The 27,683-nt window shown below is 43.9% G+C and overlaps 1 protein-coding gene across 1 annotated transcript in view; it reads right to left on the minus strand.

The window, feature by feature from the left end:
• The window catches only part of LOC140201278 (neural-cadherin), a 286,782-nt gene that overhangs the window by 45,153 nt on the left and 213,946 nt on the right, over positions 1-27,683 (minus strand). The window contains exons 13-19 of the mRNA XM_072265547.1: positions 21,705-21,954; positions 20,879-21,006; positions 14,149-14,335; positions 12,025-12,168; positions 6,200-6,483; positions 2,528-3,769; positions 486-866 (exon numbers count right to left, since the gene is read on the minus strand). Of these exons, the coding sequence (XP_072121648.1) occupies positions 486-866; positions 2,528-3,769; positions 6,200-6,483; positions 12,025-12,168; positions 14,149-14,335; positions 20,879-21,006; positions 21,705-21,954 (2,616 nt within the window). The remainder of the gene's footprint in view (positions 1-485; positions 867-2,527; positions 3,770-6,199; positions 6,484-12,024; positions 12,169-14,148; positions 14,336-20,878; positions 21,007-21,704; positions 21,955-27,683) is intronic.

A 27,683-nucleotide genomic window follows, 5' to 3' on the forward strand; every position in this document is an offset into this window, starting at 1 on the left:
TGTGCTGTACTGTATATTCTATGTTCTATGTTGATCTAATTGATTGTGGAATGATTGTTAGTGCCAGACAGGGTGATTCAGAAACTGCTGATTTTCTGGGATTTTCACAACAGTCTCTAGATCAGGGGTTCCCAACTTGGGGTCTACGGACCCCTTGCTTAATGGCATTGGTCCATGGTATAAAAAAGGCTGGGAACCCCTGCTCTAGAGTTTGCAGAGAATAGCACAAGAAAAAACAACAAAAATATCCAGTGAGTGGCAGTTCTGCGGGTGTGAATGCCTTGTTAATGAGAGAGCTCAGAGGAGAATGGGCAGCCTGGTTGAAGCTGACAGGAAAGTGACAGTAACTCAAATAACCTCGCATCAGCGCTGTACAGAAGAGCATCTCTGAAGGCTCTTAGAGAACAGGAGGTAATGAGTAAAGTGGCTGATCTTTGCCTTGACTTCCTTTTTGCCACTCAACTTGCACCTTCATAGAACAACACCATACCTTTATAATGGTAGACCAGAAATTCCACGCAACCAGGTGAATGAGGGTGATCATTGACATCTCCAATCGTGATGGTCAAAGTGTTGGTGGAACTCATACGTGGAGACCCACTGTCGGTGATAACCACTGGCAGGTAGAAGGTTTTCTGTTCCTCTCTGTCAAACATACGGAGAGCTGTGAGAGCCGCTGTGCCATTGCCATAATCCTTTAAAGCAAAGTTGGTCCAATTGTCGTTGTGGGTCAACAAACTGAAGGAGAAGGGAGCACCGTTCTCCGGGCTATCCCTGTCCTTGGCATAAATCAGGGTCGAGCTCTCGTTTAACTGGATGGTTTGTGGGGGGGCTGTGTTCTCCCAGACAACTGGCGCGTATGGGACCTGTAAGGAAAGAGTTAACTGTGATTCCTCCTTGGTACATGCTGAAATAAAATGGAAGTTGGAAGACAAAAGTTGTGTCAGGTTGGATTGTGGTTCCCTCTTATTGATGTATAAGAGGCCTGTTTTCCCTCTTATACATCAATACTTTGTCTCCAATTTGGAGGCACATCAAGATTCAGGTAATGAATAATGATTTCCTCCTTGCAGAAAGTTGTAAACTCAGCCAGCTCCATCATGGGCACTGGTCTCCCCAGCATTGAGAACACCTTCAAAAGACGATGCCTCAAGATGTCAGCATCCATCATTAGGGACCGCCACCTCCCAGGACCTGCCCTCTTCTCATTGCTACCATCAGGGAGGAGGTACAGGAGCCTGGAGACCCACACTCAATTTTTCAGGAACAGCTTCTTCCCCACCGCCATCAGATTTCTGATTGGACGATGAACCATGAACACCACCTCACTATTTTCCCCTCTTTTTGCACTACCTATTCAATTTAATTTTTTAAATATATACTTCTTACTGTAATTTACAGTTTTTATTATTATATACTGTATTGCTAGGTACTGCTGCTGCAGAACAACAAATTTCACGACATATGCTGGTGATATTAAACTTGTTTCTGATTCTGATTCTACCTTTGGTTTCCTAAATTATGTGTCTGGGTTGAGGATAATGGGTAGCAGACGTGAAAGTACTGGGCTGATAATTATGTTATCTTTGATGGAACCTTAAAGGGTATAAATAGGGGCACTTTCTTTGTGCAGTGTGAGGGTTTTAGTCTTGGTCACGACTGGTGCTAGTGCTAAGAACATAGGGAGAAGTACAGAGAGAGGCTGGGAGGGAGAGCTGGATCTGTGGCTCTTCTCCAACATTGCAGAGATTGGCTTGTTTAGTAAATAATAAGTATTATTTTGATTTCTGTACATCTGTGACTGTAGACATTTGTTTTTCTTTCCGTATTGCGATGAGCAAGCTCTGACCATCCCCCATCATCCAGGAAATGCTCACTTCTCATTGCTGCCATCAGGAAGGAGGTACAGGAGCCTCAGGTCCCACACCACCAGGTTCAGAAACAGTTATTACCCCTCAACCATCAGGCTCCTGAACCAGAGGAGATAGCTACACTCAGTTTCACTTGTCTCATGATTGAAACGTTCTCACAACCAATAGACTTATTTCATCTCATATTCTTGATATTTATTGCTTATTTATTTATTATTATTTTTAAAAAGTCACTTTCTTTTTGTATTTGCAGTTTGTTATCTTTTACACATTGGTTGCTTGTCCTGTTATGTGCAGAATTTTTGTTGATTATATTGTGTTTCTTGTATTTACTGTGAATGCCTGCAAGAAAATGAATCTCAGGTTGTACGGGGTGACATATATGTACTTTGATAATAAATTTACTTTGAACTCAATAAAGTGCTTTCTTGCAGTCCTGAATACGTGTGCTATGTCTCCTATGTTTACGGATGCATATGTGCACACGCAAAATGCTGGAGGAACTCAGCAGGTCAGGCAGCATCTACGGAAATGAATAAACAGTTGACGTTTTGGGCCAAGACCATTCATCATGACAGAGAGACAGAGAGAGAGAGAGAGACAGAGAGAAAGAGAAGAATATAGAACAATTTTAAAAGTAATTTTCGTTACAGAACCTCAAAGTCCGGTCCATTGTCATTGACATCTTGCACAGTTAAAGCGATGGTGGCACTTCCCGTCAGTGGTGGGCTTCCCTGGTCGGTGGCTAGGACCACCAGCTGATGCTGTGGTGTCGTCTCATAGTCCAGAGCACTGGCGATGGTAACCCAGCCGTCACTGCCCACTGAGAACTGCTGGAGTGGATCCGAAGCGTTTGCGATACTATAGGTGAACCTTCCATTCTGGGCGGAATCCAGATCCATCGCCGTCACCTGAACCACCCTAGTTCCGATGAAAACATCCTCCAGCAAGGGGCCTGCTTCATAAAATTGTGGGGAGAAGACTGGAGGGTGATCATTGTAATCTTCGACATCAATGATACAAGTGGCCAAGCTAAAATAGTCCCGATCTTCTACCTTAATGGTTAAGTTGAACCGCCTCTCAGTGAATTTCTCATAATTAAGCCTTTTCTTCAATTTAATTATCCCATGTTTCTTTGGATGATTTGTTTCCATGAGAAATTTATGGTCTTCATCACCATCCGCGATACTGAACGTCACCAGGGCATTTTCTCCCTCATCGTCATCGGTGGCTGGCACAACCAGAACTACAGTGCTTGTCTCGGTGTTTTCAGGAATCGTTGCTCTGAAGACGCTCTGTGTGAAGACTGGTGCGTGATCATTCACATCTGAAACCAAAATGGTCGCTGTTCCTGTCCCTGTCAGGCCTTCTCCATCTCGAGCTTCCACCACAACCAGATACCTATCCTCCTTCTCTCTGTCCAGAGAACCCAACACAGTGTACACAGTTCCAGTTGAAGGATTGATGGAAAACAGGTTGAGATTGATGTCATTTCGAACATTCTGGATTATTCTGTACATTACGATTGCATTTTTCCCAACCTTGGGGTCATCCAAGTCAGTTGCCGTCATCTCCATGATGGAAGTGTCTGCCGGGGAATTTTCTGGTACGTATCCCATGAAGCAGCCATCAGCTGCACAAAGGAATAGTGGCCGGTTGTCATTGACATCGTGGACCTCAACGATGACATCAGCAAAACCTGTGAGCCCTTCACCATTTTCATCAGTAGCGAGAACGAGAAAGCGCCATATAGACCGTTCCTCCCGGTCTAATTTCTTCTTGGTGTAGATTTTACCGGTGAGCTTTTCGATGGTGAACTCGCTGTTTGCCCCCTGTCCGTGGAGAGAATAACGCAAGGCACTTTGGTCTGCTCCCTGGTCCGGGTCTGTCGCTGAAACCTGCAGAGGGGGCAAAGCAAACTGTAAAATCACTTTGAAGGAGATCGCCCATTTCATTTTAAAGATTAACTTTATTTGTCACATGTATATTGAAACATCGGCATATACAGAGGAAGGTGTTGGCCAACACAGTCCGAGGAAGTACTGGGGAAGCTCACAAGTGTTGGTGTGATTCCGGCACCCATGTAGAATGCCCACAACTTACCTACTAACGCATATGGCTTCTTTTTACATAACGTGTCAATGATTTGAATGACAGAATTCACAATCAAGGGAAAATCTGCAGATGCTGGAAATCCAAGTAACACGGACAAAATGCAGGAGGAGCTCAGCATCTACGGCAGCATCTGTGGAGAAGAGTACAGTCGACGTTTCGGGCCAAGACCTTTTGGCAGGATTGGAGAAAAAAAACTGAGGAGTAGATTTAAAAGGTGGGGAAGGGGAGAGAGAAACACCAGGTGATGGGTGAAACCGAGAGGGGGACGGGTGAAGCAAATATCTAAGAAGTTGATTGGTGAAAGAGATAAAGGGTTGGAGAAGGGGGAATCTGATAGGAGAGGACAGAAGGCCGTGGAAGAAAGAAAAGGAGGAGGAACACCAGAAGGAGGCCTTGGGCAGGTAAGGAGACAAGGTGAGAGAGGGAAATGGGAATGGGGAATGGTGAAGGGGGGAAGGGGGGCATTATCCGAAATTCGAGAAATCGATGTTCATGCTATCAGGTTGGAGGCTACCCAGACGGAATATAAGGTGTTGTAGCTCCAACCGGAGCGTGGCCTTATTGTGACAGTAGAGAAGGCCATGGATTGACGTAACGGAATGGGAATGGAAGTGGAATTATAATGGGTGGCCACTGGGAGATCCCACTTCTTCTGGCAGACAGAGAGTAGGTGCTTGGCGAAGCGGTCACCCAATCTACATCGGATCCCACCAATATATCGGAGGCCATACCAGGAGAACCAGGCACAGATTATGACCCCAACAGACTCACAGGTGAAGTGTCACCTCATCTGGAAGGACTATTTTGCATCCTGAATGGTAGTGAGGGAGAAGGTGTAGGGGCAGGTGTAGCACTTGTTCTGCTTGCAAGGATAAGTGCCAGGAGGAAGATCAGTGAGGAGGGACGAATGGATAAGGGGGTTGCATAGGGAATGATCCCTGTGGAAAGCAGAAAGTGGGGGGAGGGAAAGATGTGCTTGGTGGTGGGATCCCGTTGGAAATGGCTATCACAGTGCCAGTGTCCCAGTTAGCAGTCAGTGTAACTAACCATCCACCAGTAACTTGGGTTAGCAGTCAGTGTGGCTATCACAGTGCTAGTGACCCGGTTCAATTCTGTCGCCCTCTGTAAGGAGTTTGTACATTCTGCTGATGATACGAAGATAGGTGGAGGGGTCGGTAGTGCTGAGGAAATGGAGGGTCTGCAGAGAGACTTGGGTAGATTGGAAGAATGGGCAAAGAAGTGGCAAATGAAATACAATGTTGGAAAGTGTATGGTTATGCACTTTGGCAGAAGAAATAAACGGGCAGACTATTATTTAAATGGGGGAGAAATTCAAAGTTCTGAGATGCAACAGGACTTGGGAGTCCTCGTACAGGATACCCTTAAGGTTAACCTCCAGGCTGAGTTGGTGGTGAAGAAGGCGAATGCAATGTTGGCATTCATTTCTAGAGGAATAGAGTATAGGAGCAGGGATGTGATGTTGAGACTCTGTAAGGCACTGGTACTCACTTGGAGTACTGTGGGCAGTTTTATTTAAGAAAGGATGCGCTGATGTTGGAGAGGGTACAGAGAAGATTTATTAGAATGATTCCGGGAATGAGAGGGTTAACATATGAGGAACGTTTGTCTGCTCTTGGACTGTATTCCTTGGAGTTTAGAAGAATGAGGGGAGACCTCATAGAAACATTTCGAACGTTGAAAGGCATGGACAGAGAGGATGTGGCAAAGTTGTTTCTCATGATGGGGGAGTCTAGTACGAGAGGGCATGACTTAAGGATTGAAAGGCGCCCTTTCAGAACAGAAATGCGAAGAAATTTTTTTAGTTAGAGGGTGGTGAATCTATGGAATTTGTTGCCACGGGCAGCAGTGGAGGCCAAGTCATTGGGTGTATTTAAGACAGAGATTGATAGGTATCTGAGTAGCCAGGGCATCAAAGGTTATGGTGAGAAGGCAGGGGGAGTGGGACTAAATGGGAGAATGGATCAGCTGACGATAAAATGGTGGAGCAGACTTGATGGGCTGAATGGCCGACTTCTGCTCCTTTGTCTTATGGTCTTATGATTGTATGAGTTGTCTCTGGGTGTTCCAGTTTCCTGCCACATTCTAAAGATGTACAGCTGAGTAGGTTAATCGATGACATTGGGTGTTGCGGGCTCGTTGGGCCAGAGGTGTTTGTTACCATGCTGTATCTCTAAATAAGGAGAGCCACATACCTGTAGGACGAGTACCGGCTGTTTTACAAGCTCTTCCCTGATGCTGCCATGGTATTCGTTCTGTGTGAAGACAGGGGCCTCATCATTCTTGTTGACGACATTGACCGTCACCAGTGTTTGGTTCTCCCATTTTCCATCCGATGCCACCAGCCGCAGTTCATACCGCTGCTCGTCCTCGTAGTTTAGCCGCTGAGCTACAAAGATTGTTCCGACCTCTGGCTCCACGTCAAACGCCCCTTTAACGTTTCCTGATGCGATCTGGTACCGCAGCTTAGCATTTGCTCCTGTAAGAAGAGCCTGATTGAAGTGCATTCTTCCTCAGATATGCATTCAAAGTTCAAATTAAATTTATTATCAAAGAACATACAATAGAATCAGGTTTAATACCACCAGCATATGTCATGGAATTTGTTGTTTTCCCGATCCTGTGCAGTGGCTCCTCCATACCAGTCTATATCATCCTGAGAATAGTTTTCTTACAGACATTTACAGTAAAAATAAAGAAACACAACAGAATCAAAGAAAAAAAACTGTACATAAATAAAGACTGACAAACCTTTAATTTTAAGATGATTGGAGGAATGTATAGGGAGAATGTCAGAAGTTGTTCTTTGTTACACAGAGACTGGAACACCTTACTAGGGGTGGTGGTAGAGGCAGCTACATTAGGGACGTTTAAGAAACTCTTAGATAGGCACATGGATGATAGAACAATGAAGGGTTACTGTGGTAAACCATATATATATGTTGTAACTGGGTTACCTGTCTGGACACGCCCCTCTGCTGACTGCTCCTGTGGCTCCTCCCACAGACCCCTGAATAAAGGCGATTGCGCCATTGCTCCTCCCTCAGTCCAGGACAGACACTCAGCATGATGGAGGTCACATTTTACTGCTAATAACAGCCTTTCAGTATTTACTCTACTTCCAGTCTTTTGGAGTTATTGATGGTGCATCAGTTACATAGCAGGGAAGGGTTAGATTTGATCTTAGAGGAGATTAAAACATCGGCACAACCCTGTGGCTAGAGTTCTGCACTCTGCAATGACCTGAGGACCCAGCAATAGACAAACCCTTCGGAGAACATCATACTTGACTTGTAAGATCGCACTCCTGTACTGCAATGCTCTGTCTTTACATTATTTTCATTGATAGATTGATCTGGTTTAAGATGGTGCTTGCTGGCAGCAAACACGACTACTAACTACATTATTACTCACACTTCTGGTAAATGATCACTGCAACCAATAGCCTGTACCTTTCCTTTTGGAGTTGAGCCTTTGAACCGCCGGTACAACCTGGCATTTTTGTGGTGTGAACTGAATTCTTGAAGGTGCAGGACGGTTGTGACATGGTGTGTAAGAAGATGGATCTCTTTTTAAAAATTTTTTTATTTGGGAAAGGTATTCACAAGTATTACACAAATTTTTTTTACATTTAAAAACCTTTTCCTTTTTTTATATGTATAAATCTATATATATTTATACATTCACAAGTACACGTTCATATTTGTTCCTGCCCACAGATATACTTATCCAATCCCTATGTACTTATTTACTTCATTTTATAATTTTTCCCAAATCTTTTCCTTTGCTTGTATTAATTCCATGTTTTCCATAAATAAAACAGTGAACATTCTAACCAAGGGAGCTTACGTTAACACTATAACTTAAGGTTCCTTCTGATGAGGAAATCAGAAGGAACCTTAAGGAGAGTCATCTAAAGTCTGCTCGCATTGGGGTTATAAATTCAATCCATTTATTCCAAATTTGATAAAAGTTTTCTTTTTGAATTCTCAGAGAGTAAGTAAGAAGATGAATCTCAAGGTTGAATAATATATACATACTTTGATAATAAATGTACTTTGATCTTAAGTTGCTCATGGTTAAAAGGTTGGCACAAAATTGTGGGCTGAAGGGCCTGTACTGTGTTGTAATATCCCATCGGGTTTTTACTTCAGAATATGCTCCAATTTCCAAAAATATTTGTTACACTAACATATGCCACAATTAAAATATAGTCATTTGATTTTTCACTAAATTAGATTATGTCATAACTTTTGATCATTTTATCTTACTTCCTTGTATTTTTTAGATATTAAAGCTTCCCATTTCTTACACCAAGAAAGATCTCCTATGTTCTTCCATGATGTTGAATCTTTTATGTTTCCCAGTGTCCGTGAATATTCACAAATATTCCAATTTTTTAGAACTTTTGGGGGTGGCTGAGTGAACTGTCTGCCAAAGACTTCTCGTGGACAGGGATTGTCCAGGCTCTAGCCCCCAACTGGGCGTCCATGGACCTCTTGCTTAATGATATTGGTCCATGGCATAAAGAAGGTTGGGAACCCCTGATCTAGACAGAGCCTTGCTGATCGTGTTAGAGTCTGTTTTGAAGGCCGAGCTGATGACGGAGAAACTTCCCTGGATAGATGCCATCTCAAGTGGGGAAACAGTGACGGCCTGTCCTGGGTCCGACATATTGATGCAGTTACAAAGAAGGCACACCAGCAGCTATGCTTCATCAGGAGTTTGAGAGATTTGCTATGTCACCAAAGAACCTTGCAATATATATCATGGCGAGCATTCTGACCGGTTGGATCACCGTCTGTTATGGAGGCTCCATTGTACAGGACTGGAAAAAGCTGCACGGGGTTGCAAACTCAACCAGCTCCATCGGGAACATCTTCAAAAGGTGATGCCTCAGAAAGGCAGCATCCATCATGAAGGACTCTCACACATTCCAGGAAATGCTCTCTTCAACAGGACTAGAATATAAAAGCATAAATATAATGCTGAGGCTTTGGTGAGGCCTCATGGAGTATTGTGAGCAGTTTAGAGCCCCTTATCTAAGAATGTATGTGCTGATATTGGAGTGGTTCACGAGATTGATCTCAGGAATGAAAGGTTGAACGTATGGGGAGTGTTTGATGTGTCTGGGCCTGTACTCACCAGAGTTTAGAAAAATGAGGGGGATCTCAAGGAGGAGGTACAGGAGCAATCAACGTTTCACCCCCTCTGCCATCAGATTACTGAACTGACACCCCCTTACCATCTTTGCTGTCTTTTACTGCACTACTTGTTTAGTGTGTGTGTGTGTGTGTGTGTGTGTGTGTGTGTGTGTGTGTGTGTGAGAGTGAGTGTAGGTGTGTGTGTGTGTGTGCGAGAGTGAGTGTAGGTGTGTGTGTGTGTGTGAGAGAGTGAGTGAGTGTAGGTGTGTGTGGGCGTGTGAGAGTGAGTGTAGTTGTGTGTGTGTGTGTGTGTGTGTGAGAGTGAGTGTAGGTGTGTGTGGGCGTGTGAGAGTGAGTGTAGGTGTGTGTGTGTGTGTGTGTGTGTGTGTGTGTGTGTGTGTGTGAGAGAGTGAGTGTAGGTGTGTGTGTGTGTGTGTGAGAGTGAGTGTAGGTGTGTGTGTGTGTGTGAGAGAGTGAGTGTAGGTGTGTGTGTGTGTGTGTGTGAAAGTGAGTGTAGGTGTGTGTGTGTGTGTGAGAGAGTGAGTGAGTGTAGGTGTGTGTGGGCGTGTGAGAGTGAGTGTAGGTGTGTGTGTGTGTGTGAGAGTGAGTGTAGGTGTGTGTGTGTGTGTGAGAGAGTGAGTGAGTGTAGGTGTGTGTGGGCGTGTGAGAGTGAGTGTAGGTGTGTGTGTGTGTGTGTGTGTGTGTGTGTGTGTGTGTGAGAGTGAGTGTAGGTGTGTGTGTGTGTGTGAGAGAGTGAGTGTAGGTGTGTGTGTGTGTGTGTGAGAGTGAGTGTAGGTGTGTGTGTGTGTGTGAGAGAGTGAGTGAGTGTAGGTGTGTGTGGGCGTGTGAGAGTGAGTGTAGGTGTGTGTGTGTGTGTGTGAGAGTGAGTGTAGGTGTGTGTGTGTGTGTGTGAGAGAGTGAGTGAGTGTAGGTGTGTGTGGGCGTGTGAGAGTGAGTGTAGGTGTGTGTGTGTGTGTGAGAGAGTGAGTGAGTGTAGGTGTGTGTGGGCGTGTGAGAGTGAGTGTAGGTGTGTGTGTGTGAGAGTGAGTGAGTGTAGGTGTGTGTGGGCGTGTGAGAGTGAGTGTAGGTGTGTGTGTGTGTGTGAGAGAGTGAGTGAGTGTAGGTGTGTGTGGGCGTGTGAGAGTGAGTGTAGGTGTGTGTGTGAGAGAGTGAGTGAGTGTAGGTGTGTGTGTGTGTGTGTGTGTGTGTGTGTGTGTGTGTGTGTGTGTGTGTGTGAGAGTGAGTGTAGGTGTGTGTGTGTGTGTGAGAGTGAGTGTAGGTGTGTGTGTGTGTGAGAGTGAGTGTAGGTGTGTGTGTGTGTGTGTGTATAAAATATTGTATATTTTATATACTTCAACGTATGGCTGCCACAAAACAACAAATTTCATGAGATATACCTGATTCTGACTCTGGTTCAGTGGAAACTCCAGACCTCAACCAGGCTAACTGCTACTTCCAAGGCCAATTAACAAAATTAAACATGCAAACAGAAGCTTAATTGAAATAGGCACTGTGTTAATTAAAGGGATATAACCATAAACTGGTTAAAGAAAGTGGGAAGCTTTCGGGACAGAATTTCAGAGCTCAGTTCTTGCCAGATGAGGGCAGCACTACTAAGTGTAAAGTGATTCAATTCGGAGTAACACAATCAGAGTTTAGCAGGTTAGGCAGCATTGATGGAGAGGATTAACAGTTGATGTTTCAGGCCGAGACCCTTCATCGGAACTGGAAAGGAGGGGGAAGGTGCCAGATTCAGAAACACAAGAGATTCTGTGGATGCTGGAAATCCAGAGCACCACTACACAAAACGCTGGAGGAGCTCAGCAGGTCAGGCAGCATTTACGGAAATGAATCAACAGTCAGCATTTTGGGCCAAGGCCCACTACTTGGACTGGAAAGGAAGGGGGAAGAACCCAGAATAGGAAGGTGGGGGGGGGGGTGGAAAGAGTGCAAGTTGGTAGGTGATAGGCGAGACCAGATGAGGGGGAAGGTGGGAATGGGAATGAAGTTAGAAGCTGGGAGGTGATACGTGGAAAAAGTAAAGAGATGAAGAAGAAGGAATCTGATAGGAGAGAAGAATGGACCATGGGAGAAAGGGAAGGAGGAGGAGCACCAGAGGGAGGTGATGGGCAGATGAGAAGAGAAGGGGTGAGACGGGATCCAGAATGGGGAATGGAGAAGGGAGAGGGGAGAGGGGAGAGGGGAGAGATCAATGTTCATGCTGCCTGATTGGAGGCACCCAGGTGGAATTTTTATAAGGTACAGCTGTATACTTGCTCGTTAATTCTAATATCTAATCAGCCAATTATATGGCAGCAACTCAATGTATAAAAGCATGCAGACATGGTCAAGAGGTTCAGTTGATGTTCAGATAAAACATCAGAATGGGGGAAGAAATGTGACTTTATGACTAAGTGACTTTGACCGTGGAATGATTTTTGGCGCCAGATAGGGTGGTTTGAGTATTTCAGAAACTGTTGATCACCTGGGACTTTCAGCAACAACAGTCTCTAGAGTTACAGAGAATGGTTAAAAAAAATCCAGTGAGCAGCTGTTCTGTGGGTGAAAACACCTTGTTGATGAGAGAAGTCAGAGGAGAATGGTCAGACTGATTCAAGCTGACAGGAAGGTGACAGTAACCCAGATAACCACGCGTTACAACAGTGATGTGCAGAAGAGCATCTCTGAATGCACAACATGGCAAACATTGAAGTGGATGGGCTACAGCAGCAGAAGACCATGAACATGCAGACAGTGGCCACTTCATTAGGTAGGGGAGTTACATGAGTGTAAGTCTGTGATATAAATCTGATTCTGATTCAAGACCCGTCCAAGTTCAAATGAGAACAAAAGGGGGAAGATCCATACAGACACACCTTCATCTCCGTCGTTAGCAGACACTGTTATCACAACAAACCCAATGTCCTTGTCCTCGTCTACACTGATAGTATAGGCTTCCTGAGGGAAAAATGGCGCGTTGTCATTCACATCGCTGACAAAAATCCTCACATACGCCATGTCTGCGAATGGAGAGAACAACATGTCCATTGATAATGAATCACCATATAACAATCTAAAACGTACCACATTAGAGTCATAGAGCACAGAAGCAGGCCCTTTGGCCCATCTAGTCTGTGCTGAACTCTTAATCTGCCTAGTCCCATCGACCTCCAACACTCAGATTAAAACTGTAAAATAAGATAAAACTTTATTTATCCCAAAGGAAATTATTGTTGCAAGGTTGCTTAGTCAGAAATATATACTTTAAAATACAAAATGTAATAATTGAGGAATGAAAAGAATTCAAAGTGTGCATTAAAAAGTAATAGTGCACAATACAGATGTGCAATGAAACCATACACTTGTATACTTGAGGAGGATGAATTGTGTAGTCTTACAGCCACGGGGAGAAAGGATCTCCTGTGCGTTCAGTGGTGCTCCCCGGTGGGACCAGTCTGTTACTAATGATATATGTTGTTTATATTCCAAAATCTTCCAATTTCCTCCTTTAAATCTGCATGCTTCAGATGTTTTTCACTTATAGATATCTGTAAATTATGTGTGTTTGGAATGCCGATATCTATTAAGTAAGCTGTTCTTATTTCTTTATCCTGTGTTATTACATCTGGCTGGATCCCTCTCTCCGGCTAACCATCCCATAGGATGATGATGGTTCCCTTCAGTCAGTTAGTGGGGTTGACCCCACTCCTCAGAAAGGAAAAGCATGTGCGTAAGTGGATTTTAGGTGGGTGGGGGTTGTACAGGTCCAGACCCACCCTCTGGACATCCCCTCCCAGATCCAGTGGCATGGTGGGGGTCCAAGACGGCTGGGGGAAGTTCTGTTGCAGTGAATGGCCAGACCAAGCTTCGGTGCAAGGGATGCCCTTTCCGCGCTTCACGGCACGTGTTTGCTAGATGGCCGTTGACCCTACGAGAGGGTTCATCCACCCTTTGACAGGTCTTGTTTTCTGTCCAGCAGGGTGTCTAGCCACCCTCCTCACCAGGCAAGCCCGGTGGGGGAGCCGGTTTAGTCGCAGACCACCCGACCATGCGACAGGTAGTACTGGGCTACATGGTACCAGTAGCACTCAGACCAGTGACCTGACTGGATAAGGATTGTCTTATCTGTAATAACAGATTGGTCAAAATATTATTATTATGATTATTACTTCCCACCACTGTCTGTAAGGAGTTTGTACGTTCTCTCTGTGATCCCATGGCTTTCCACCAGGTGTGCCAGTTTGGAATTAGATCTTTACATTCATTGAGTTAAAATATCCAAGTAATATTAACAATACATTTACTTTCCACTCATAATTACTAATACTTGGACATTTTATTTCGTTGTTATATACGTATTCATTGAGTTAGTTGCAGATTGGGGTTGTATGGGGTGTCCAGGTCCTCTGGTGAAGGGGCTTGTTGTGTCTGTTCTGGGGCAGCTCACTCTCCTTTGGTCTCCTTTGGACACTCAGCTCTCACCCGTGGCTCCAAGTAGCTGTGTGCATGCGACTGTGGCCACACCCTGGTAAGCACACTGCTTTGATAGGTGGGCTAAAGCAGGCGAGAGCAGCAAGTGGGCCTCATACCCTGGTGAGATAGGGACATGCCTGCCCTAGCATGCACAGTCAGCTCCGGTGGACTGGGCGAATGAGATCTACAGTGAGATCCAACGGCCAGGAAGGTCGTTCTGTAAGACTCCGTGGGGAGTGAAGGCCACGACGAGGCACAGATGATGTCATGGTCATCCACTGCCACCAAGGAAGACCTTAGTTTGTGATGATTGCACACATCACTGGACCTGGGCTTCCGGGGTCGAGAGAGTGGAACTGCCCAGGTGCCATAGCTCTTCCACTTACAAAACTCTCCCTCACAGATGTCCTGTCATCGTCGGACAGGATGGACAACCACCACACATATGATACCCAAACAATGTAGCTTGTTCCCTGTAGACAAACAAATGCATTAATGACGAGAGTTGATGGCTTTGAGGTGTGTACCTGTGTTGGGTTGTCCTTGTTTGCCTGGCCGGGCAGACTCCGAGTTGTCTTGAGACTGGACCTCTATTAAGTATGATCCTTTCGCCTCTCTGTCAAAGGATGTCTGGGTGAATATAACCCCCGTCTCAAAATCAATGCTGAAGTAACGATAATCTCCACTGAGGTCCTTCACTATGGCGTAATTCACCTGGTAGAGGAAGGGAAGTTAACAGGTGAGGATCAGGCAGACATTTCCCAATCTCTAATGTTTTGGTGAGAGGTGGGAAGGTGGTAGTCAATGGGACTGTTGGGAGAACTGGTTACATGGGGAGGGGTATTTATTTATTATTTAGATATACGCACAGTAACAGGTCCTTCTGGCCCAATGAGACCATACCGTCCAATTACACCCATGAACAGGTGCATCTTTGTACTGAGGGAAGAAGCCAGAGCATCCAGAGGAAACTCAGAAATCACAGAGAGAACGTACAAACTCCAAATTCCAGATAAACTCCTTACAGACAGTGGTGGGGATTGAACCTGCGTCGCTGGTGCTGAAGAGACACATTAACTGCTGTGCTACTGACCCGACCCTAAAAGCAATATAGGTTGGCTCTGTAAGGCACGTCGAGCTGATGGGGCAAAGGAGTGGCCTGATAGCGTAGAGGATGGCATGGCAGCATGGTGGGTACTGTAATGCCAGCGGTTCGATTCTCACCACTGACTGTATTCATTTCCCACGATTTGTGCGCTTGCCCCACGACCTGTGGGTTACCTTTGGGTGCTCCGGTTTCCTTCCAGATTCTAACGATGCACAGGTTAGAACACAGAACATAAAGCAAAGAATATGGAACATTACAGGCCCTTTGGCCACAGTGTAGTTCCAACCTTTTAACCTACTCAAAGATCATTCTACCCCTTCTCTCCAGCACAAAACTCCATTTTCCTGTTAGGCCACTGAGTTATGGTTTTGGGTAGGGAAGCTGTGGGCCTGCTGTGTTGGCACTGGAAACATGGCGATACCTGTGGGCTACCCCCAGCACATCCCCGGACTGTGTCGGTTGTTTATGCAAATAACACATTACACATTTTGATGCACATGTGACAAAAATGTAATTATTAAATCTTTGATCTTTCTTCTGTCATCAGCAAATATAAGTATGGAAGTAGGCCAAAGGAATGGCCTTTGACATCAGCTCTAACCCCAGACTCTGAAACCGGTGACTCACCCGAAGCATACCTTATAACAGAGATGTAAGACCATAAGACTTGGGGACAGAATTAGGCCATTCAGCCCATTTGAGCCCTCCACCGTGCAATGATGGCTGATTTATTATCCCTCTCAACCCCCTTTGAACGTAGGACAGTACAGTGCAGGAAAAGGCCCTCAGCTCACAATGTTGGGCTGAATTAAATTAGTAAATTAGTAATCGACCAATTAAATTAGTAATCAAATGGCCAACTAAACTCAAACAACAGGAATTCTGCAGATGCTGGAAATTCAAGCAACACACATAAAAGTTGCTGGTAAACGCAGCAGGCCAGGCAGCATCTCTAGGAAGCATTTAGAGATGCTGCCTGGCCTGCTGCGTTTACCAGCAACTTTTATGTGTGTGGCCAACTAAACTAATCTTTCTGCCTACATGATGTCATTATCCTTCAATTTTTCTCACATTCATGTGGCTACCTAAATGTCTCTTAAAAATCCCTGATGTATCTGCCTACCACCACCAACCCAGGCAGCACATTCCAGGGACCCACCACTCTCTGTGTAAAAACTTTGCCCCTTACATCTCCTTTGAAATTACCTCCCTTCACCTTAAATACATACCCTCTGGCATTAGCCATTTCAACCCTGGGAAAAGATGTCTGTTATATTCCATCTGCCATTTCTCCACCCATATTTGCAACTGATTTATATCCTATTGTATTCATTGCCAGTCTTCTACACTATCCTCAACACCACCAGTCTTTGTATTGTCTGCAAACTTACCAATCCACCCATCTACATTTTCATCCAGGTCATTTATCTATATCACAAAACTGTCAGTGTTTTGGGTTGAAACTCTGCCTCAGGACTCAGATACCAACACATCGACAACTTATTTCCTTCCACAGATGCTGCTCAACCTACTGAATTCCTCCAGTACATGGCTTGTTGTTGCAGATCCCTTCCTGGTTTCTCCACTCTTCAGTGTATAGAAAGGTGGAGCTGGAGGCTCTTGCACATCTAAATACAATGGTAATGTAGTGCTTAGCACAATGCTATTACAGCTTGAAATGCAGAGTTCAGAGTTCAATTCTGGCACCATCTGTAAGGAACCTGTACGTTCTCCCTGTGACCGCCAGGGTTTCCTCTGGGTGCACTGGTCTCCTCCCATAGTCCAAAGGCATATAGGTTGGGTTAAATAGGTGGGTTGCTGGGTGGTGTGGCTTGTTGGGCCAGAATGAATGAATGAATGAATGAATGAATAAATAGTTAGATAGAATGATAGATAGGTAAATAGATAGATGGATAGATAGATACATAATTAGATAGAGATAGACAGATAGATGGATAAATAAATATAGAAGCAAGCAAGCAAATAAACAAACAGAACAAACAAACAAATAAATAAATAGACACCCACAAGCAGCACAGATGGGTTTTCATTTCTCTACTAGTTCCATAAAATTTTACCAAGTCAAGTCCAGAAATTGCTGCAATTACTTCAGCCTGTAAAATATAATCTGCAATATTAAATTTATTTTACTTCCTTGGGACTGCCGGGAAGTAATAGGGAACAGTTGCTGGCAAACTTCCTGTGGCGGTGCTTCAGAATTTAGATGACATGGCACCGTCTGCATGCTGGGAATTATAATCAAGACTCTGTTCGATTTGCATTTGACCAGAAGCGTGAACGGATTTGACTGGACACCCATCTTCACCATCCCTTCTACACACTGCAGAATTCAATCATTCAGAGGAAATTCAATTAGGGATTTGAGAATCAGAATCAGATCACTAGCCTATGTCGTTGTTTTGTAGCAGCAGGTCATTGTGATATATAATAATAGAACATATAAAATACAATAATAAATTTATGTAAAAATTAAATTAAGTAAGTAGTGCAAAAAGGCAGAGAAAAGAAAAGTGAGGTAGTGGTCATGGGTTCAAAGTCCATTTAGAAATCTGATGGCAGAGGGGAAGAAGTTGTTTCTGAAACATTGACTGTGTGTCTACCTCTCCCTGATGGTAGCAATATGAAGAGGGCACGTCCTGGGAGGTGGGGGTCCTTAATGATGGATGCTGTCTTTTTGAGGCATCGTATTTTGAAGATGTTCTGGATGTTGGGGAGGCTGGTGCCCATGCTGGAGCTGACTGAGTTTACAACTTTCTGCAAAAGTGATTACTACACCTTGATGTTCTGTTACTCCTGGGATGTAGCTAAGAAACTTGTCCAACAATCTTTGTACTGAACACTCAACACAATACCTGACCCAAATAAGGTTAACTGAGGCGCTGCCCATGAAGTTGCGCTTTCTCTGTCAAGGCTACAGTGGCTATTTTGATGTTCACTTCAGCTTCTCCATCACGGAGGAGACATTCAAAAAACGACGTCTCAGAAAGGAGCCATCCATCATCAGGGACCCCCATCACATAGGACACGCTCTCTTCTCACTGCTACCATCAAAAGGGAGGTACAGGAGCCTGAAGACAAGCTTCTTCTTAAAGCCATCACCCCTCTGGGCCTGGCACAGGCCGCCGACAGTAGCTCACCAGAGTCCTCTGTCCTGGGCCAGTTTTTCCAGTTCTCCCATCTTCTTAGTATCCTGCTCCCCCAGGAACGAGGACTTTGGAGCTTCTGTTGGCTCCAATGTAGTACTGTGATGGAGTTGCTAGTCCCCCGCCCAACCCTCCTTCTTTTGCAGCCGGGGTTGGGAACATCCATGGTGGAGTTTGAAGATATACACTCAATGTTTTTTGTGAAACATCTTCTTCCCTGCCACTATCAGATTTCTGAATTGGCAACAAACCCATGAACATTACCTCACAAACAAGAGAAAATCTGCAGATGCTGGAAATCCAAACAACACACACAAAATGCTGGAGGAGCTCAGCAGACCAGGCCCGATGAAGGGTCCCAGCCCGAAACCTGCCTGGCCTGCTGAGATCCTCCAGCATTTTGTGTGTTGCTTAGACTACCTCACTGTTTTTTCCTCCTTTTTGCATTACTTATTTAATTTAATTTTTAATATATGTTTCCTTGTTGTACTTTGTAGTGTTATTTTTATTATTATGAATTGTAATGTACTACTGCTGCAGAACAACAAGTTCAAAGTTCAAAGTAAATTTATTATCAAAGTACATTTATGTCACCATATACCATCCTGAGATTCATTTTCTTGCGGGCATAATCAGCAAATCTATAGATAATAACTATAACAGGATCAATCAGAGTGCAGAAGACAACAAACTGTGCAAATGCAAATATAAAGAAATAGCAATAGAACACGAAATAACAACCTAAAGAGTCTTTAAAGTGAGATCATTGATTGTCGGAACATCTCAATGATAAGGCAAATGAGTGTAGTTATCCCCTTTTGTTCAAGAGCTGCTGCAGACCAGGTGACACGGAAGTGCTACAGCGTGGTTGGGCTTGTGAGCTTGGCTGGGGCCTAGCCTGTCCCTTCTGTGCTGCTCTCCCGTGTTCGAATGGTGGAATGAATGACAGGCTGGACTGTGTGTGTCTGTACACTGCAGGGGGACGGTACAATCCATTGCTGGACATGGTCACTCCGGGTCTTGGACTATGTATGTCTTTTTCGGTGAATATGCTGCTTTGTTCATTATTATGAATTATGTTACTCGGTTTTTAATGTTTGCTTGCTGATTCGGATGTTTTGCACCCTGACCTCAGAGGAAGGCTGTCTCATCCAGCTGTATCTAGGCAACACGCACAAAATGCTGGTGAACGCAACGGGCCAAGCAGCATCTATAGGAAGAGGTACAGTCAACGTTTCTGGCCCAGACCCTTCATCAGGACTAACTGAAAGAAGAGATGGTAGGAGATTTGAAAGTGGGAAGGGGAGGGGGAGATCCGAAACTTTTGGAAAGCCTGTGTGGTGGGGGTCCCTGATGATGGATGCTGCTTCCCTGCGATAACGCTCCTTGTAGATATACTCAGCTTACTCAACTAAGACGCAGGCAATAGGGGCACATTTGTCCCAATCCTATCATGGTGGAGGCTACTAAACATCCACACCAGAACTTTTGACTTTTTCGGATCTCCCCCTCCCCCTCCCACTTTCAAATCTCTTGCTATCTCTTCTTTCAGTTAGTCCTGACGAAGGGTCTCGGCCCGAAACGTCGACTGTACCTCTTCCTATAGATGCTGCCTGGCCTGCTGCGTTCCACCAGCAGTTTGTGTGTGTTGCTTGAATTTCCAGCATCTGCAGATTTCCTCGTGTTTGCAGCTGTACAGTATCTATGTATGGTTTGAATGATAATTAAACTTTGCTTTGATTTGTCCCTAATTGAACAGATTCTGCAGGTGCTGGAAATCCAGAGCAACACACATAAAATGCAAGAGGAAATCAGCAGGTCGGGCAGCACCTCAGTGGGGAGGAATAAACAGTCAACTTTTCAGGCTGAGACCCTTGATCAGGATTTGCTGATTTCTGCTGGCAATTCAAGATTCAACATTAATATCATTTCCTGTACGCAAGTGTAAATGAGATCAAAATAATTGTTACTTTAGATCCGATGCAGCTCAAAACAAAATAAGGTAAAGAATACAATAATTTTTAAAAAAACACAATAAATATAAATACATAAGATAGCTATATACATAGATTGATTGTATATGTCCATTGAGTGATGCTCAGCACAGGAGTGTCTGTACATAAGGTGACTGACAGGAAATGATAAAGTAGTGGTGGTTGGGGGTGTGAAGGGGTGGATTAGTGGGTGGAGGTGTTGATCAGCTTTACTGCTTGGGGAAAGTAACTGTTTTTAGAACATAGAAAGAACATAGAAAACCTACAGCAGTCTGGTAGTTCTGGTGTGGATGTTTTGTAGCCTCCACTGTGATAGGGTTGGGACAAATGTGCCCCTATTGCCCACATCTTAGTTGAGTAAGCTGAGTATATCTACAAGGAGCGTTATTGCAGGAAAACAGCATCCACCATCAGGGAACCCCCACCACACAGGCTATGCTCTTTTCTCGCTGCTGCCATCAGGAAGGAGGTACAGGAGCTTCAGGACTCACACCACCGGGTTCAGGAACAGATATTAACCCTCAACCATCAGGCTCTTGAACCAGTGGGGATAACTTCACTCGACTTCACTTGCCCATCACTGAACTGTTCCCATAACCTATGGAAACATGATGAGATCTGCAGATGCTGGAAATTCAAGCAACACACATCAAAGTTGCTGGTGAACGCAGCAGGCCAGGCAGCATCTCTAGGAAGAGGTACAGTCGACATTTTGGGCCGAGACCCTTCGTCAGGGGGTCTCGGCCCGAAACGTCGACTGTATCTCTTCCTAGAGATGCTGCCTGGCCTGCTGCATTCATCATAACATATGGACTCATTTTCAAGGACTCTTCATCTCATGTTCTCGATAATTATTGCATATTTATTATGATTATTATTATTATTTTCTTTTGTATTTGCACAGTTTGCTGTATTTTGCACTCCGGTTGTTTGTCCATCCTGTTGGGTGCAGTCTCCAGACAACCATAGCACACGCAACCCAACTTCTCACCTTCCCATGACGACCAGAATCCAGATCCGTCGCAGATACTTTCACAACTGACATGCCCACTGCAGCCCCTTCCGGGACTGTAGCCTCGTATGTCGATGAGGTAAAGAAAGGAACGTTGTCGTTGACGTCTGGAAAATCGAACAGTAAGAAGGTGCATCACTGTGCACAGCTCAGTCTCATCACTAATTCATTGTACTTCCTTTAGAAGTAATAATTTTAAAGGTATTGTCAATACAAACTTCAAACAGTGCAAAAGACAATCATTTTGAAAGGAAAGGGTTAAATAGGTTAGGACTTTATTGCCTGGAGCACAGGAGAATGAGGGGAGATTTGATAAATGTATACCAAATTACCAGGGGTTAATACAAGCAGGCTTTTTCCACTGAGGTTGGTTGAGATTAGAACTAGAGGTCATGGGTTAAGGGTGAAAGGGGAAATATTCAAGTGGAACATGAGGAGAATCTTCAGAGGTTGTCTGCCTGGGGTCAGTGGTTGCACAACCAGGACTTGTGAGATGCACCAGCTGCTCATAGGACCATCCACCACCTGCTCCCATCGCTTCATGTGACCCTGATCGGGGGCAGGGGGCCTAGGCAGGTGCTACATCTTCCCAAGAGTGACCTGTAGGCAAGGGGAGGGAAGGAACGTCTTACACCAACTTTGGTAGAGACATATCTCCCCACTGTCACTCAAATCTAATCTAATCTAATCTAGTTTTAATCAGTATTTTCTATATTGTAGAGCAGCAGTTTAGGAAGAGAGGGGGATATTTGTAGTGTCAAGGAGTCTGTGGACCGTCACGATACTTGGAAGCGCTCAACCTTACCTGTCAAGTTTATGTAGATGGTGGCAAAGGAGGCCAGCGGTATAGCAGCCACATTCTGAGCCCTGACCCGAAGTGTGAAAAACTTTGTCCCTTCAAAGTCCAGTGGTTCTGCGACTAAAATGGAAGCTGATCCATTTGCTCGGTTGGGTTTCAGATAGAAGCGGACAGGCATATTCGTCTCAGGGACCTGCCCTTCCTCTAGGTTGTATGTGACTCTGGGATCCCCAAGAGGAGATGTGGCCTTCACCGTCTACAATCAGAAACAAAAAAAAGTTGACATTAAACTCATAATTATTAACAACACACACAATACTCAGCAAGATAGGCAGCATCTATGGAGGGGAATGAACAGTCAACGTTTATTGTTCATGGTTCATTTCCCTCTGCAAATGCTGCCTGACTTGATTTCAGAGGGCTTGAAATGTCTGCATAATGAATTACATTACGTAATGATGCAATGGCACCGGTCAGATTGCACCTTCAGTACTGTGGGCAGTTTTGGGCTCCACATCTAAGAAACTTAGCCAGCTCCATCGGGGGCACTAGCCTCTCTGGCATTTGAGGACATCTTCAAAAGGCCATGACTCAAGAGAAGGTATTATCCATCAGGAAGGATCCCCATCTCCCAGACATGCCCTCTTCCCATTGCTACCATCAGGGAGGAGGTACAGGAACCTGAAGGCACACACTCAATGATTCAAGAACAGACTTTCCCCTCCACCATCGGATTTCTGAATGGACAATGAACCTATAAACTCTACCTTGCTATTTTGCTCTTTTTTGCACTATTTATATATGTTTATATATTCTTATTGCAATGTTTAGTATTTTTATGTATTGCAGTGTACTGTTGCCACAAAATAAAACATTTTTTATAATATAATTTTTATTGAGTTTTCAAAAAGAATACATGAAAAGATAAAATCTACCCTCCCCCCTCCCCTTAACCCTTCCCCCCCCCCATATATAGTCCTACCTAAAAAGAAAGAAAAGAGAGAAAAAAGAGCCACCTGGGTATTGGAAGGCATTGAAAATAAAACATTTGATGACCTATGTCGCTGATAATAAACCTGATTCTGATTCTGAAAGGATGCGCTTGCATTGGACAGGCTCACAAGAATAAAAGAGGCCCAGGGATGAAAGGGTTAACGCATGAGGAGTGTTTGAAGGCTCTGTGGGCCTGACCTCGTTGGAGTTTAAAAGAATAAGGGCGGATCTCATTGAAACCTGTCAAATGTTGAAAGGTCTAGATAGAGTGGAAATGGAGAGGATTTCTTTAACCAGAGGATGGTGAATCTGTGGAATTCATTATCACTGGTGGCAAGTCATTCGGTATATTTAAAACAGAGATTGATAGGTTTTTAATTAGTCAGGGCATCAAATATTACAGGGAGAAGCAGGATTGAGAGGGATAATAAATCAGCCATGATGGAATGGTGGAGAAATTTCAATGGACTGAATGGCCAAATTCTGCTCCTATGTTTTATGATCTAATGGCCTTATGATTTAGAGTTAATGAGTTTTGGGCATGCTACTTTGGCGCTGGGGAAGTGCTGATACTTGTGCACGGCCCCCAGCACAATCTTCGCTGATTTGCTTTGGCTCAAACAACACATTTCACTGTATGTTTCTATGTACGTGTGACAAATAAAATTAATCTCTTTATAAAAGGAGATACTTAACTCAATTTCTGGACACTAATTGTAAAAAGAACAAAGAATTTCTTACCAAAGAGGAAGAATTCCCAAGATATGAATTTATTCAGTAAATGCAAGAAAAGTGTTCCAGTCCTGTCAGAACTCATTATGCAGACTGTTAAATTCCTTACAGTGTTTCAGTAAATAGCTCCCAAACTGAGTACAGACGGCGAGAAGTGGTGTAAAATGGAAATAAACCCTCACAGAGATGAAAGGAAATAGAAATGAGGAGCATGTGCAAAAGTCTCTGGTTGTTATCATACATCAGCATTACTCCCAATGAAAGGAAAGGAAAACTGAAAATACTTTCATGCAAATCGCTCTCCGATCAGCATTGCCACGGGAGCTCTAACAGCCTATGTTCTAGCTCTTAAATTAGGTCATGAACCTGCAGTTATTGGGGTGCCACAGTAGCGTACTATTACAACTTGGGATGTCGGGATTCAATTCGGTGTTCAATTCCAGCGTTCCCTCCCGTATGCGTGTCGGTTTCCTCCCACAGTCCAAAGACGTACTGTTGTGCATTTAGTATTGCAGTAATATTTGAGTAATTTTAGATATATATCTTTTGATTAAGCGTTCTTGTTCATTTAATTATTCATTGTGGGTTACACGTAAATATAGGTTAATTGCATACCATGTGATACATGCGCGCCTCGTTTAAAGTAAAGACGAAGTTACACTCGCATTCTCTGGACCTGTATGTTTTCTTTGAATTAGATTGATGTTTCAAAGTTACAAAACATAACATGTATGGGTTAGCAGGTTACATGGTCATCGTAAGTTGTCCTGTGATTAGGCTAGGGTTAAATTGGTGGCTTGCTGGGGCGGTGCAACTTGAAGGGATAGAAGGGCCTTTTTCTGTATCTTTAAAATAAAAATAAGTTTCTCTTTATTCAGTTCCTCTGGATTTTACTCTGAGAATGTGATAACTTTATTTACATGGTTTAATGACTAAAGTACTCATCTGATTTTTATACCGGTAGGATGTTGTTCAGATTGATACACCAGAATTTTTGATTGTATTATTTTCCCACTGTGTCACATTATTCGATTGCATGAATTTATTATTTATAACACACTTTATTTCCAAACTGAATAAAATGTTAATCAGGCTTTTCAAATAACCCAGTTGGAAGAATATTCCACATAGATCTCCGCTTCTGTTGCTACCAAATATCTCCTGCTGAAAAAAGCACATAAAAGCAATTGGATGAGGTTGGGATTAGATTGGATTTGGGATTTCTCATATAGATTGCCGACAATTAGTCTCCAGCGTCTCAGCTGAAGAATGGGGACTTCAAGATTGTTTAATATCATTTCCTGTATACAAGTGTAAAGAGAACGAAATAATTGTTACTCTGGATCCTACGCAGCACAAAAAAAAGATTAAAAAATACTAAAGAAAACACAATAAATATAAATATATAAGATAGCTTATATATATTGATTGTATGTCCATAAAGTGATACTAGGCGCAGGAGTGTGTGTGCGCACAAGGTGACTGACAGGAAATGATGAACGAGTGGTATTTGGGGGTTTGAACAGACCCAGAGCCATCAAACGTTCCTCACATGTTAACCCTTTAATTCCCAGAATCATTCTCGTGAACCTCCTCTGGACTCTCTACAATACCAGCAAATCCTTTCTTAGATAACAGGCCCAAAACTGCTCTCAATACTCCAAGTGCGATCTGACAGACGCCTTATAAAGATTTAACATGACATCCTTGCTTTTATATTCTAGTCCTCTCAAAATGAGTGCTAACATTGCATTTGCCTTCCTCACCACCAATTAAACCTGCAAGTTAACCTTCAGGGAATCCTGCACAAGGACTCCCAAGTCCCTTTGCAGCTCTGATCTTTGAATTTTCTCCCCATTCAGAAAATACTTTATTCTTTATTTCTTCTACCAAAGTGCATGACTATACACTTCCCACCACTGTATTTCATCTGCCACTTCTTTGGTCCTTCTCATGATCTGTCCTTTTGTAGCCTCTCGACTTCCTCAAAATTACCCACCCCTCCATCAATCTTCATATCATCCACAAAACCATAAGACCATAAGACCATAAGACAAAGGAGCAGAAGTAGGCCATTCGGCCCATCGAGTCTGCTCCACCATTTTATCACGAGCTGATCCATTCTCCCATTTAGTCCCACTCCCCCACCTTCTCACCATAACCTTTGATGCCCTGGCTACTCAGATACCTATCAATCTCTGCCTTAAATACACCCAATGACTTGGCCTCCACTGCCGCCCGTGGCAACAAATTCCATAGATTCACCACCCTCTGACTAAAAAAATTTTTTCGCATTTCTGTTCTGAAAGGGCTCCCTTCAATCCTGAAATCATGCCCTCTTGTACTAGACTCCCCTATCATGGGAAACAACTTTGCCACATCCACTCTGTCCATGCCTTTCAACATTCGAATTGTTTCTATGAGGTCTCCCCTCATTCTTCTAAACTCCAAGGAATACAGTCCAAGAGTGGACAAACGTTCCTCAAATGTTGACCTTCTCATTCCCAGAATCATTCTAGTGAATCTTCTCAGTACCCTCTCCAACGTCAGCACATCCTTTCTTAAATAAGGAGACCAAAACTGCCCACAGTACTCCAAGTGAGGTCTCACCAGCGCCTTATAGAGCCTCAACATCACATCCCTGCTCCTATACTCTATTCCTCTAGAAATGAATGCCAACATTGCATTCGCCTTCTTCACTACCGACTCAACCTGGAGGTTAACTTTAAGGGAATCCTGTACGAGGACTCTCAAGTCCCGTTGCATCTCAGAACTTTGAATTCTTTCCCCATTTAAATAATAGTCTGCCCGTTTATTTTTTCTGCCAAAGTGCATAGCCATACACTTTCCAACATTGTACTTCATTTGCCACTTCTCTGCCCATTCTTCCAATCTATCCAAGTCTCTCTGCAGACTCTCCGTTTCCTCAGCACTACCGGCCCCTCCACCTATCTTCGTATCGTCAGCAAACTTAGCCACAAAGCCATCTATTCCATAATCCAAATCGTTGATGTACAATGTAAAAAGAAACGGCCCCAACCCTGATCCCTGTGGAAAACCACTGGTAACCGGCAGCCAACCAGAATAGGATCCCTTTATTCCCACTCTCTGTTTCCTGCCAATCAGCCAACGCTCTATCCACATATGTAACTTTCCTGTAATTCCATGGGCTCTTATCTTGTTAAGCAGCCTCATGTGTGGCATCTTGTCAAAGGCCTTCTGAAAATCCAAATATACAACATCCACTGCATCTCCCTTGTCTAGCCTACTGGTAATTTCCTCAAAAAATTGTAATAGGTTTGTCAGGCAGGATTTTCCTTTAAGGAATCCATACTGAGTTCTGCTTATCTTGTCATATGCCTCCAGGTACTCTGTAACCTCATCCTTGACAATCGACTCCAACAACTTCCCAACCACCGATGTCAAGCTAACAGGTCTATAATTTCCTTTTTGCTTCCTTGCCCCCTTCTTAAATAGCGGAGTGACATTTGCAATCTTCCAGTCTTCCGGAACCATGCCAGAATCTATCGACTTTTGAAAGATCATCGCTAATGCCTCTGCAATCTCCACAGCTACTTCCTTCAGAACACGAGGGTGCATTCCATCTGGTCCAGGAGATTTATCGACCTTTAGCCTATTCAGCTTCCTGAGTACTTTCTCTGTCATAATTGTGACTGCGCACACTTCTCTTTCCTGCCACCCTTGAGTGTCCGGTATCCTGCTGTCTTCCTCAGTGAAGACTGATGCAAAATACTTGTTCAGTTCCTCTGCCATCTCCTCATCTCCCATTACCATTTCTCCAGTATCATTTTCTATCAGTCCTATATCTACTCTCGCCTGTCTTTTACTCCTTATATACTTGAAAAAGCTTTTAGTATCCTCTTTGATATTATTTGCTAGTTTCCTTTCATAGTTAATCTTTTCTCTCTTAATGACCTTCTTGGTTTCCTTTTGTAAGGTTTTAAAGACTTCCCAATACTCTGTCTTCCCACTAATTTTTGCTTCCTTGTATGCCCTCTCCTTAGCTTTAACTTTGGCTTTGACTTCTCTTGTCAACCACGGTTGCATCCTTTTTCCACTCGAAAATTTCTTCTTTTTTGGAATATACCTGTCTTGCACATTCCTCATTTCTCGCATAAACTCCAGCCACTGCTGCTCTGCCGTCTTTCCCGCCAGTGTCTCTTTCCAGTCAACTTTGGCCAGTTCCTCTGTCATGCCACTGTAGTTTCCTTTACTCCACTGAAACACCGACACATCAGA

This window comes from Mobula birostris, chromosome 1 (assembly GCF_030028105.1).
Source record: "Mobula birostris isolate sMobBir1 chromosome 1, sMobBir1.hap1, whole genome shotgun sequence".
Classification (NCBI taxonomy): Eukaryota; Metazoa; Chordata; class Chondrichthyes; order Myliobatiformes; family Myliobatidae; genus Mobula; species Mobula birostris.